At 38.9% G+C, this 14,630-nt stretch overlaps 1 protein-coding gene across 4 annotated transcripts in view; it reads left to right on the top strand.

Annotated features, from left to right (window-relative positions):
• Positions 1-675: 675 nt before the first annotated feature.
• NADK2 (NAD kinase 2, mitochondrial) overlaps positions 676-14,630 on the top strand; it is a 57,055-nt gene continuing 43,100 nt past the window's right edge. For 2 of the 4 annotated variants that reach the window (XM_036758570.1, XM_036758555.1), the window contains exon 1: positions 676-1,163. In XM_036758570.1, coding sequence (XP_036614465.1) covers positions 819-1,163 — 345 coding nt within the window. In that variant the 5' untranslated portion in view covers positions 676-818. The remainder of the gene's footprint in view (positions 1,164-14,630) is intronic. The other 2 variants (XM_036758579.1, XM_036758563.1) reach the window with 1 other exon arrangement.

Below are 14,630 nucleotides of genomic sequence, written 5' to 3'. Positions count from 1 at the left end.
ACTGTGCTAGGCTGCCTCCCGATCTGTTTCCAACCATAAGGCATCAGAGATGCAAAGAAATGGACGTGGCTCCCTTCCAACGCTTAACTGTCCCGGCCAGCACACAGCCGGCGCAGAAGATTACCAAAGGTAGGAAAAGCTCGACGTGCAAGGCCGGGTGGTCCAGTGGAAGGAGGGGATGCCAGCCAGACCTCTCTCCACCCACAACTGCAGCCACGCCTACCCTTCCCCAGACCAGTTCCAGCTGGATTCCTCCGGGCGGGCTCCCCAAGCTACCCAGCCAGACAGCCCCACCCCCAGGCCGCTGGCCAATCCCCTTTCCCGCTCCATCACAGCAGAGTGGCAGTGAGCCGCAGCGAGATTGGATTGGCCGGGAGGGTGGAGCGGGGAGGCGGGGGTGGAGGGGAGAAGGGGCGTGGCGGCCCCGTGCGTCCAGAAGGGCGCCGCGATAAGGAGAACTGGCGCAGGCGTAGCCCAGGCCCCTACAAACAAACAAACCTATTGACACCCGCCCACCAAAGCTCGGGCTCCTCGGGCTTTCTTCCACCGCCTCGTCTCATTTCCCAATCCCACGCCCCGCCCCCGGTCACGTCGCGGCACGTCTCCTCCTCCCCCGGGGCTCAGGGCCGCGCACACTCCCTCCCCCCATATCCCACCGCCTCCTGCATTTAACCCCAGCCGGGCCGGAGCGAAGCTGGCGGTGGCCGTGGCGGCGGCGGCGGCTGGGGCTCCGGGGACAAGCGCACGCCCCGGCCGGGCTCCCGCCGTGGGGGGAGGGGGCTCCAACGGCTCCCGAGCTCCCGGCGAGCGGACGGACAATGACTTGCTACCGAGGCTTCCTGCTGTGCAGCTGCCGTTGCGTAGCGGGAAGCCGGGCGGCCGCAACGGCGCGGCGGTGTCCGTTGGGGAGGGTTCCGGCGGAGAGCGCGGGGCCCCGACTAGGCGGCTTTGGAGGCGGGGGCCGGCGACACCTGGGGCACGGGGGGCACGGGCAGCACGGCCAAGCACGCGAGCTGGAGGGCGGCAGCGCCGGCGGCAGGGGCTGCCCTGCAGGAGGGTTCCGCCCGGCCCGGGTCGTGGTCGTTGCCAAGACCACCCGCTACGAGTTCGAGCAGCAGCGGTACCGCTACGCGGAGCTCTCGGAGGAGGACCTGAAGCATCTGGTGAGCCCCACGGGCCGCCCCCGGAGGCGAGCCCAGCCCTGCCTCAGCCCCCAGCCCGCTCTTCCTTCTCCTGCACGCTGCCTCTCCCACTCGAGCCTCGAAGTGTGTGCATTGGAGAAAAGCCCATTGTGTGTGTGTGTGTTGCAAAGAGGCTCATTCTGTGAGCGAGTGTGTATGTAAGTATGTGCTGTATGTGTGTATGTGTTGGAGAGAGGCGCTTTGATCTTATTTTGTGTGTGTGTACCGCATATGTGTGTGTATTTTAGAGGCATTCTTTGTGTAGATGTGTATGTATTGGAAAGACGCCCTTTGATCATACATTTTGTGTGTGTTGGACAGAGCTTAGTACTCATTCTGTGTGCGTTGGAGAGAGGCTCATTGCTTATTCTCTATGGTGTGTGTGCGTCTCTCCTACCTGAGGCTCACTTTTAACTCTCCTTCACCCTAATGTTAGAGCCTGTTATCTCCCCAGGGTCTGTGTGGATCGGATCACAGTCTTTGCAAACTTCGAGGACTTCTTACTACTTATTTATTATCCTCTTTTGCCTTGAGGGCAGTGAGCAAATGAGGAACTGAGAAAGTGCACCCAAATTTAAGCCCCAAAGAAAGAGACGAGAGTTGGGGGCAGGGATGGCCTTAGGTATGTAGTCTTTTGCTCAAGCCATGTGAAAATTGGCCCCCAGGGCGCCTCTTGTGGCCCTGTCGGTGTTGATTGTGTGCAGCAGACACACCCCCTTCCCGCTGGTCAGTATTCCAGGCCTGGTAACGGCCCGGGTGAGTCCTTTCTTTGCTGGAATAGTTACGTTAAGACCAAACTCGTCAGTCTACCTTTGAGGCACTTGTCATTATAGTTTGTTTTTGTTTTTGCATTGCAAGAGAAAAAAAGGTATATTTTGAACATTTCATTAATACATTCAAAAAGAGAGGCCTAAAGTGCAGAAAATTTTGATAAAGAGAATATTGAGGCCTTCAAATGTAGGAAAAAAAAATCTAGATGCATTAAGAAATTGTAAACAATGAAACTTAAGCTCTGGAATAAATGCTAAGAGAGCTTGAACATTATCCTTTCCAACTCCCTCAAATCCCACATATATCAAGGAGCTTTTCTAAGCCCTCCCTTCTGCCTTAGTGATAGTGCCTTCCCACTGAGATTACTTCCCATTTACTGTATGGATCTTGTATGTACAAGATTACATGGATGTTATCCCTCCCGTAAAAGCTCATTTCCTTGAGGGCAGGGATAATGTTTTTGCCTTTTTTTGTGTCCCCTTTACTTAGCACAGTGCCAGACCACTTAATAAATGTTTGTTGACTGACTGAGGTATATTGAGGTATTAAGTACAGTAACTGAAACTACTCCTAGGCTGTCTCTCTGTCATTGTTAAATGAGATATCACTAAATTTGTAGTTGTGAGGTTTTTTGGCTTTTTTGTGAGCTTTCTAAAAAATGTTATTTTTATAGAAAAATTTTAATAATCACCTTTTGTGGGACTTTTAGTATTAAGCAAAGTATGTATTTTATCAGTTGATTAGAAACACTGGAAATAAAGTGCCTACTCTTTGACTAAATTGTTTCTGTTGCCACCTTGGATAAGATAGATGGAAGTTTGTTTTGATAGCACCTAAATGTTTGCTTTGTTATCCAGCTTCTTATATAGCTTTCCATATTTGCATGCTTTTATCATCACTTTAGTTAGTGCTCAATGTCAGTATCTTAGGGAAATTATAACGAAGGGAATTATGTTTCAATAATTAGTGTTCTCCCCAAATACTAAAGATTCAAACACATATTTTCTCTTCCTCACCATTTAAAGGAAGTAGTTGGTAGAAATTGTGTCCTTTGAAGAGTAAGTGCCGCAACAGAATTGGATGGATTTTCATATTTATCTTGAAGAAACCAAAGAGACCCCGAAGAAGTGATATTGGATTGCAAGGTCAGATTTAGACCTGGAACTGTTCTCAGAGGGCAGCTAGTGCAACTTTCATTTTCCAGAGAAGCAAACTCTAAGGCCCACTGAGGTTGAATGACTTGCGTAAGGTCACATATGTGACAAATGTGGGGATTTCAGCTTTGAGCCCTCTGAGCCCAAATCCTGTGTTCTTCCACTGTAGCTGATATTTTGTTTTTGGACAAGGGAGAGTGTACATGTGAAATTTTTTCCTAAATTGTTGAATTCTGCTTTTGCTAAAGTTGTCTCATACTGTATCACATAATTATACTCCTGCTGAACGATCCAAAGGAATCATTAATTCTACTAAATTGTTTTGATTTTAAAGGTCATATGTATCTTTAGTCTTCTGAATGAGAATCACCTGAAGCTCTAACACCACCTTTAAAATGTTGAGAAACTTTCTTTAAAACTATAATTACCTAGTATCTCTTATAAAGGCCTCATTTCTAAAATATACAGGGAACTGAGCCAAATATATAGGAATACAAGCCATTCTCCAATTGAGAAATGGTCAAAGGATATGAACAGGCAGTTTTCAGAGGAAGAAATTAAAGCTATCTATAGGCATATGAAAAAATGCTCGGGATCACTACTGATTAGAGAAATGCAAATCAAAACAACTCTTAGATACCACATCTCTTCTGTCAGATTGGCTAAAATAACAAAGCAGGAGGATGATAAATGCTGGAGAGGATGTGGGAAAATTGGAACATTGTTACATTGCTGGTGGATTTGTGAGATGATCCAGCCATTTTGGAGAGTAATTTGGAACTATGCCCAAAAGGCCATAGGAATGTTCATACCCTTTGACCCGGCAATACCACTTCTAGGGTTGTATCCCAAAGAAATCACACAAGAGGGAAAGGGACCCATATGTACAAAAATATTTATAGCGGCTCTTTTTGTGGTAGCCAAGAATTGGAAATCAAAGGGATGCCCATCAATTGGGGAATGGCTGAACAAGCTGTGGTACATGAAGGTGATGGAATACTGTTGTGCCATAAGAAATGGGGATGATACGGACTTCGTAACAACATGGAAAAACCTACACGACATAATGCTGAGTGAGCGGAGCAGAGCCAGGAGAACACTGTACACAACCACAGATATATGGATTCCGTGAGGACCAACCCTGACAGACTTCGCTCTTCTCAGCAACACAGGGTGCAAGGACAACTCCAAAGGACTCGTGATGGAGAATGCTATCTACATCCAGAGAAAGAACTGTGAAGTTGGAATGCAGATTGAGGCACACTTCATTCTTGCCTTTTTTTCTTCTCTCTTGTTTTTGGGTTTTTTTTTTTTTTTGATTCTGTTTCTTCTTTCTCATGATTCATTCCATTGGTCATAATTCTTCTCCACAACTTGACTAGTGTATAAATTAATTCAATGTGAGGTTATACATGGTAGTTATATGAGATTCCATGCCCTCTTGGGGAGGGAGGGAGGACGGAGGGGAGAAAATCTGGAACTCAAAATTATGTAGAACCATCTGTTGTAAACTAAAGACAAAAATAAATAAATAAATATTAAAAAAAAACAAACAAAAAAACCAAAAAAAAAATATAATTAACTATCAGGTACTTTTAAGGAGAGATTGTAGAAACAAGAGAACTGAAGAAACTGCTTTAATAGACAAAGTTTTGTGTTAAAAAGATCTGTAAGTAAAGATTCCTGGGCTACAAAATAAAAACTTTCAGGTAGTCTCTTTTGGTTGTTCGTATTAAACTGCCAGCTTTTTGTACTAGTTCTCATTCTCCGTCTTATTTATAGGATAAGGTCAGTAATACAGTTCAGCTGGATTAGAATGATTCCCTGGCTGAAGAGCAGGACTGGGCAAAGTGTATGTGTTGAATGAGAAGAAAAATCAAATTATAGTGCTATATAAGAAAATTTACTGGCAGATTAGGGTAAAGGCATAGGAAGTGAACAGTATTGGAGTGACTCCCAGCTGTGGGTTGTTCTCTCTGTTTTGTAGGTGGAGGGAATGGCCAATTAACTGTTGGCTTAGATCTATTGCTGTTGCTGTGGGTAGAGAGCTTCAGTCACTCGCAGAAATGCCTAATATATTTTTTTTAAAAAATATATGTCATCTCCTAGTTGTTCCCATTAGGTCACTTCTAAAAATAAGAATCTGGAGAGGGAAAGTATAAGAATACCATTACATGCTGAGATCGCTTCCATGTTTTTTTGTGAGTGTTTACTGTGAACGTTACTTTCCTAGAGAGAAGGTGATTTCCTGTAGTCTACGGTTTTTTTTTTTTTCTTTCTCACTAGGGTTACCTGTTTATTTTTGTGCTGATGAACTACCCACTTTCCCACCTGGGTCATGTGAGGCTTAATTCAGAGCCTTCCTGAAACTCTCCCCTACTCTGCTGTCTTTGAAATAAAGTCTGTTTTAAAAAGGCATCCTGAGGATTTTTACTCTTAGGAGCTAGGTGGAAATAAAATAAGAGGATTAAAATAAACAAAGAAAGTTAACAGATTTCGTAATCTAGTAGTTACAGATAACCATGAGCTAGGCTTTTTCATTCCTACCAAAAGACAGAAGATATTGGTTGGAGATAGGATTAGATACTTTCCTAATTGTGTGACTGAGCAAATTGCATTTTCCATCTGTAAAATGGGGACAATATTCTTTTACCTACCTTAAAGTTATTGTGAGGAAAATGTTTTGGAAACAAAGTACTATATAAATGTGAGATTATTATTCTGTCTTCTAAATTCATCTTTCTCCTTCCTCTTAGTTATATATAGACTAGCCCTCTCCTCTCTTTTTTTAATCACTGGTGAACATGATTTTCCCTGGATCTCCATTCTACTAATTTCCTTCGGCCCCTTGAAATGTGAGAGTAAGCCAATTTAGATTGTAGAAATCTAATTTGATGAATTTGATTTTGTCGTACAGCCAAGTTGCCTTGTAATATCTGCTATTTTTTCAGAATCATTAGTGACCTGCTTGTGTTGGGAATACAGGACATTCAAGTAAAGAATGCAGTCATGCATAACGAAACCATTATTATAATTTATCAGTTTGAGTTTAATGGGAGGTGAACCTTTGTTTATACCAGTGATTCTCAAAGTGTGGTTTGTGGACTTCTGGGGGTCCCTAACATCCTTTCAGGGGGTCCTCGAGGTGAAAACTATTTTCATAATAATACTAAGATGCTATTTGCCTATTGAAATACTCTTTTTTCCAACTACACGTCTTTGTGGAGCTTGATTTTCTTCATATACTTCAACCAAAGCAACATATCTCAACAGATTGAATGTAGAGGCAGATATGAGAATCCAGCTTTCTATTAAGCCACACATTAAAGAGATTGGTAAAAATATGTAAAACAGTATCACTCTTAGTAAATTTTTGTTTTGGAAAATTTGTTTTTCATTTGATATTTATGTTAACTAATAGCTTATTTTTATTACTTTAAAATAAGTATTTTAAAAATTATCAGTTTTAATTTCTAATACAATAAATACTGATAGATATATTCTACATTTAAAAAAAAGTTCTTTGGAATCCTCAAAATACTTTAAGAGAGAAAAGAGTCCTGAGACCAAATTTGAGAACCACTGGTTTAGACTTTTGGTTATTCCTTCTTCTCCCTCTTGAGTACATATGCCCAGTGAAAACAAATATCAGCATAGGATTAGATCTCAGCCATTGGGATTCCCTAGGATGAACTGGGTAGTTTGGAGCACATCTTGGGCCAGGGTGTTGCTAAAGTCTGGACACCTAGGCAAAAATGCATACTTTAGAGAAATGAAATGAATGAAATTTTCAACAACATCTTATTTAATTGGAATATTAACAAATAGCATCTTCAATATGGTTTCCAACATTTGTGATGCAAAGGTCGATGCACTTTGCAGAATTCACATGAACTTGATGCAGTAACTCCACATTGCCGTCAATTTTAGCAGATTCACTCTTTATGTGTTCAATCAAGTGTGTTGCATCTGTGATTTTCTTTGAGTACACCTTTTCCTTTAGCATACCCCAGAAAAAGAAGTCAAGGCAGGTATGGTCTGTTAATATTCCAAATATTTCAAAATATGCACTTTTGCTTATGTCCAGACTTTAGGGACACCTTGTACTATCAGAGAAGCCATTCCTTATGTTGACCCATAAGAGAAAGCCTGCAGAGAGTATAGCTGATGAGAGGGGGAGATTTCTTTCCACCTGCCCTCATGTATCCTACACATTGTAGAGGTAAATTTGTGATTGTCCCAAAAGATAGTGTCCAAGTATGGTATTGTAATGACAGAAGAGAAGGTGGTTTCTTGGGTAGCGCCCTCTTTGAGAGATTCATCAAGACTGAGGGTTTGTAAAGAGGATGCTTCTTGGGGAGAGGAATGGATGATCCATGACATTTCTCTCCACCCTCCCCCAAATCAATAGCTCCCCTCCCCAACAAAACCACCTTATAACTGGAGGAGAAGTAAGAGACTAAAGCCATATCGTGGGGTAGCTATTTGAGAGTCCCATGAGTGATTCAGACAGTGGTCCAGTGGTGGGAGGGATATTACTTATTTAGCAGCCCCTTAAGTGTGTTTGTGTTGGAGTGGGGTGAAGTGGGGGGACAGAGATGGCGGTGTGGTGGAGAGGAAGTTTTTAAGCCTTGGGACAGCACTGCCAGTCTTAGAGGAATTTCACCAGAATGTCCAGGTGTTGTTCTGCTGGCCACTTCAAGTTTTTTCCCTTCTAAGAATATCCAAACCATAGGGTGGTGGTCTAGTTAGACTCCAGGAACCTGCTTGGGAGGAAGGAGAATTGCATTATTTGATTATTAGCTAGAGTGCTTTTTGTATTTTCTTTATCTGTTTGTGGATTCTTGTGAGTCCTTTTTTTGCCTTCTGTATTGACTCTGTAACATGAAATAAAAACTGCCCTTTATCTGATATTTATTGTTATCTTGAATATTGGTACTGGAGCTGGGAACCCTGTCAACCGCATTTGTGAAAAGCTTGATTAGAGCGTATGGGGAAATTGCTCAGGATAAGTGTTGTAGGAACATAATGAGCCAAGGAGAATATTGCTTTTTTGACAGCCTTGACAGACCTCATCTATTATAGCCCTGGACCTATGGGTTACATACACTTAGATTGTTATGATTATAGGTATAATATAAATAAGTCTTTTAATCAAGGTACTTGGCATTTAGAAACCATAAACAGACATACAGTATCTATTTCCCATGGTCACACCCTTCATATTAAATGTGATTTAAATTTTTGTGAAACTGAAGAAAGTCTTATTTCAGAATTAGAGTATTTGATTATGTATTCCTAAAATGTGTAGAGAGATTAAATGACTAATAATCATGTAGCAATTGTTTTGCTAATAGAGTGCTCCCATTCATTAGAAACACTGATTATTGCCATTTCCATGGGTAACATGGAAGCTTGCGTTCTTTGGACCGAGGTTAAGGCCCATTCTTTGTTGTCTTCTGTTCCTAGTGCAACAGAATGGATATATTGTGGCTCCATTTCTGGGGCTTCTCACACTACTGTATTACGTTGTGCAATATGACTGTGTTTGTATTTAGCTTTCATATAGACCCAGTTAGAAGTAAGCAACATTTACTATCACTGTTGCATCTCTTAATTTTCTTTCTAAATCCTGTATGTCTTCTTGCCTTCTGGACTATTTAAGATTTTGTTTTTAAATCTCCCAGAACCTTACACTTAAATAGTCCTCACCGATGTGTGAGTTGATTTAAATTTAAGAAGTTGCCCCCTTGTACTAGCATCTATCTGCATTTTAATAGGTGATTCTTTTTTAATTTAATGTTTTATTTCTCCCAATTACATGTAAAAACAATTTAAATGTTCTTTTTTCAAATTTTGAGTTCCACATTCTCTCCCTCCCTCTCCTCCTATCTCATTGAGAAACTAAGCAATTTGACATAGGTTATACAGTGTGCAATCATGCAAAACGTGTTTCCATGTAATTCATGCTCTGAAAGAAAATAGGAAAAAAAACCCAAACCACAAAGAAAGTATCTTTGATCTTCCTTCAGACTCCACCAGCTCTTTGGAGATGGACAGCACCTGTTATCATAAGTCCTGCAGAATTTTCTTGAATCATTGTATTGCTGAGAATAGTGAAGTCATTTACAGTTGGTCATCATACAATATTGTTTTTACTGTGTACAGTGTTCTTCTAGTTAAGCTCATTTCAATTTGCATCAGTTCATGTCTTTCCAGGTTTTTCTGAGAGCAGCATCCTATTTGTCCTTACTTGAAGCACACTAGTGTTCCATTACAATCATATTTAACAACTTGTTCAGCCATTCCCCAATTGATGGACATCTCCTCAATTTCCAATTCTTTGCCACCACTAAAAGAGCTGTTATAAATATTTTTGTATATATGAGTCCTTTCCTCTTCCCCCCCCCCCCTTTTTTTAAAAATCTTTTTAGGATACAGATCTAGTAATAGTATTGCTTGGTCAAAGGGTATATGCAGCATTTTATATTGCTCTTGGGAATTGGTTGAATCAGTATACAACTTCACTAACAGTGCATTAGTGTTTTAATTTTCCACATCCCCTCCAACATTTGTCATTTTCCTTTTCTGTCATATTAGCCAATCTGAGAGATGTGTGGTGGTAGCTCAGAGTTGTTTTAATTTACATTTTTCTAATAGTGATTTAGAACACTTTTTCATATGATTATAGATAGCTGTGATACTTTATCTGAAAACTGCTTGTTCATATCCTTTAATGATTTATCAATTGAGGAGAGGCTCTTATTTCTATAAATTTGATTCAGTTTTCTATATATTTGAGAAATATGGTCTTTATCAGAGAAACTTGCTATAAAATTTTTTTCACAGTAATTATTACCAATTATGTATTTCCTTCCATCCTATTTTTCTCCTGTTTATCCTACTCCCTCTCTCCTTTCACCCTGTCCATTCTGAAAACTGTTTTGCTTCTGACTTTTATCTCCCCCAATTTGCCTTCCTATTAGCCAACCCCCAAACACCTCCCCTCTCCCCCCCACACAGACACTACCTTCCCTTATCCCCTTCCCCTCTGACTTTTTATGGTAAGATAGATTTCCACATTAGTAGGTGATACTTAAAGATCAGTATAGTCTCTAGGATATATAAAGGATTCACAGCTTAATGCCAACAGTACAGTCAGTGTAGGGAAGGTTGGTGATGAGTTTTGGGAGCCCCTTAAATTATCTCATACAGTTAAGGCCAACCCTGCTTCAAACTAAGACTTACTTCCCTACTAAAAATTAAAGGAAAGTAGTTGGTAGATACCATATTCCTTTTCATTGGGAAGATGGAAAACTTTTTTTTGAGATGGGAAACTTTTGAGAAGTGGTTTTATGAAGTATCTGTGTCTTTGTATTTGTTTCTCCTTTTTTGAATCCACCCAGCAAATTTAGCAACTTTGTTGTCAACTAAGTGAGTTTCTCCTCGCCACTCCGAAAAAGCTCTCCAAAAGAAGGGAAAAACTGGACTCAGTTCCAAATGTTAGAATGATTAAATCTTGACCTAGAAACATCTCATTCACAAAAGTGATTTAACTTCAGGTGATCCAAGGTTTCTTCCATGTAGGTAGAAATCCCTCCCTCCCTCGCTGTAGAGCACAGCCTCTCTTGGCTTCTCATCTTGTCCATGCTGATTTATCTGATGAGTTCCAGGTCTTCCTTTAGGACTTTTTACATTCTCTGAATACCATGGCAGCCAAGAATGGTGCCTGAATTCTATTGAGCATATAGTAAGGAGGTACAGATTTAAGAATTTAGATTGATACGACAAAAAAAATCATCTGGGAACATTACCCATTGTGGTATGGAAAATAAAATAAAAGTGGATATTTTTTAGAATTTAGTACATTGAGCCTGTTCATTCTGGCTGAATAACTTGCTATTTAGATTAAGCTAAATACGTTAAAAGTCCATTAACCTTTTAGGTTACTAAAAAGTACCATTTACTGCATCATTTAGTAATTTATTAAATTTATGATGAGCATCTAAGTATCTAACTTCTACTCTGGCAGTACTTTAGTCATCTACCATCTCCATGACTATTACTGAAATAGTAACAAAGTAGATAACTGTGTTTTCTTCAAGAACAAAGAATAATTTGTTAAAGGGAAATAACAGGTTTTGGAGTATTTTGGACATAACTTCTGTGACAGTATCATAAGTGGACCAAGTCTATTCAGAGTTACTTTTTTTGTTTACTTGATTCTACAACTACAAAAATCTGTAAACACGAAGTTCACGTCAGGAGCAATCAATTGAAATTTTAGTTTCATGAAGTAGTTCAGCTGCAAGTTTTCATACTCTTGAAAAAGTGTATTTTCTTAACCAATTGCTGTCAGGGTATTTTACAATTCTAAAAAGTTTGTGCGTGTTCTGAGCTTAGGACAGATTAGAAGCTAGAAATAAGATAATCTGGAGCAGTCATAGTTGCTATTAGGGAATGGAAAATTTTTTATGTATGTATATGTGTATACACATACATGCACACATATACATGCGTGTGCATATACACACATAGTCTTCCCATAGAAAAAAGCAAGAATTGATGGCTTCCAGTCTAATGACAACAAAAAGTATTACAGAGTAAATACAAGAACTTTAAAAAAAAAAAGAAGCATAGCCACTATGATAGCATAACGTAATAATTGAGGTTGATGATTCTTCAAAGCAGCTCTTTGAGGTGTAGGTAGTGCAGTTATACAATGTATAATTAACTCCATTTTCCAGATGAGGAAACAGAAACTGAGACCTATTGGAGAAGTACATGTCATTTGCCCAAGGTTGCAGACTTTTTCCACTAACTCAGAGTTTAAAAATCAAAGTTAAATTATATTTAGTGTAAGCCTCATAAGGAGACAGAGAAGTATATAATAACCTTTTTAGAAAAATTCTAGTCAAAAATTGGTTAAAAAAAATTTTTTAAGTGCCTTGGTGCTTGAAGAGGTAATCTCTCATTAGTTTTCCAGAACATTTTGTTTTATATTGTATCTTATTGTTAAAGGGTTCTTCACAGCAACCTGAGAAGTAGATGGGATGGATTTTTTTCCCCTCAGTTTATAGTTATAGAAAATAAAGTGACTTCTTCAAAGTCCTGTAGTTACTTCGTGACATTCCCAAATATCCCTTTACTTATTTTTAGTCTGTTTCTTTCCTTATGTAGGTAGGAAGTACATTTTATCATAAACCTAATGGTCAGATGGTGGGAACTCAGGTACATTCATTTACATTTGCTAATAGTTGATTTTCTGCATATTCTTTTATTTCCCATTGCCTGCATTCAGTATTCATTGCTCTAAATAGTACTCTGTTTAATTCTCCTACTGATAATTATGTGATTTAAAGAAAAAAAAAACTATTCATACTAGGATAGTGTCAAGGGAGCATCATGATACAAAGAAATGTAGTCACTTTATTATCTGTGCTAAGAAAGACATTAAGTTGAATAATTTAAGATGGTAGTTCTCTGTCACCTAGCTTAATCATCTCCATCAGCGTCTGCATTGTTGTTATTGCTTCGAAGAATTTTTATCCAGTGTTTATAAAGTACTGTACCTGGAACATAGTAGGCACTTAATATATGTTGATTGTTCCATTAAAGGTGAAAGTTTCAGGTCACATAGTTAATTCACAATTCAATTAGTATATAGTTAGGCATATTGATGGGAACAGTTTGGCCATTACTATGTTGTCTCTGTTGAGATTTCTACCATATGAAAATAACTTGGTAACCTTTCATTCTAGATGATTTCTTTTTATTTTTCTATGTTAAATAAGAGGGAAAAGTGATTGATCAGTCACAAGATTCACCCTATGGTTTGCTCCATGTTCTTGATGAGAGCAAAGAATTTCAACATTGGAAAGAACTTTAGTACTCATTAATAAGGCCATTCTTCATTGCTATTTGATCTGTATCTGGATATATCCTGATCTAGAACTAAACACCATGGTGAGATAATCGTGATCTAATGCAAAGAGCACTAGATTTGGAGTCAAGATACTCTGGTTTAAATATTACCTCCTAAAATTACTAGTTGAATAGCTACGGTAAGCCTTTTAACTTCTCTAAACTTCAGTTTCTTTATCTGCAAAAGAGGGATTCTTTCTAGGCTGTTGTAAGGATCTAATGAGATGATATGTGTAAAATGCCCTATAAAGTTTAAAGCACTGTGTAAATGTCAAGTAATATCTGTTCATTATTCATTTTTATGACTCATCTGATGAGTCATTGCCTCTGTACTTCTAAAGAGCACCAATTTCCCCCTGAAAAATCTGTCTTCATTTGTACGACAGTGTTAAAGATATCTAGTTATGATTACTTTTAAAACCTTATTGCTGTCAGTCAAATGAATGGAAAAAATGACAGGAATTTGAAAGCAGGAAGTAGGATTAGGGCATGTTTGAAAATTCAGCAGGTGTGATCATGGTGTTAGGTGAACATATTAATAAAATGGAGTGTTTTATCATGATTAATGCATGTTAAAGATGTGTTTCATTCCTTAGATTTTAGGGATAGCTGTAAATTGGAAACAAATAATGCATTTGACCTTGCTTTGCTGCTTACTACTTGTGTAACTATGGTCGTCTTAACTTCAGTGTCTATTTCCTCATGGAAAAAAATCCAGGGGGTTGAATGAGGTGATCTCTAAGGTCCCTTTTAGCTTTAAGTGCTATCATATTGTAGTGTTGCCATTATTCTTTTAATCTATCCTAAGAACTAATACTTAATTTTAAATCATAAAATATTCCCAAAAATAGTGCTAGCTGAATAATTATCAATGGTATAGTATAAATTATTATAACATAAATATATAAACAATACCACCTACCATATGGTACCTTATAACTTTTTTTTGGAGGGGGGAAGACAGGGCAATTGGGGTTAAGTGACTTGCCCAGGGTCATACGGCTAGCAAGTGTGTCAAGTGTGTGAGGTCACATTTGAACTCAGATCCTCCTGACTCCAGGGTCGGTGCTGTATTCAGTTCACCACCTTTTAAAGTTATCAAAGAGGTACATATACATTACCTCACTCAATCATTATTTAAAAAGTTTAAAAGAAGTCAGACTGTTCCTAGATTAGTAGAAAATGGGATAAAAATTATTGAAATAAGTATCTTTTATGTCTCATTCACTTGAGGTAGACTCAGTTATATGTTTGGATTTCAGTTGTTCCAGGTTCAAAATTATTTTTGAGGCTTATCAAAGTAAGAGTGAGCTGGTTAGAAATCACAATGTGAAACAAAGATACTTAAGTATTGCTTGAGAAATTTGTCTTTGGCCTTTGGTTAGCCAGTTTCATGTACATTTCATAGTATGTTTGTCAGTTGACTTTTGGACCCTAAATGGCAACAGCAAAAATGGAGGGGGGGAAATAAGCAAGAAAATAGACAAACTACTTCTAGAATTTTAGATATCCATGTTTTTCTTAGTTATGGGATTTTGTTGTTGCTATTGTTCAGAGTTATAGACAGAAGTAAATGTCAACTTTGTATTAAAACCAAATT

Source organism: Trichosurus vulpecula, chromosome 1 (genome assembly GCF_011100635.1).
Source record: "Trichosurus vulpecula isolate mTriVul1 chromosome 1, mTriVul1.pri, whole genome shotgun sequence".
Taxonomy (NCBI): domain Eukaryota; kingdom Metazoa; phylum Chordata; class Mammalia; order Diprotodontia; family Phalangeridae; genus Trichosurus; species Trichosurus vulpecula.
This window is presented reverse-complemented; position numbering and strand designations above follow the sequence as displayed.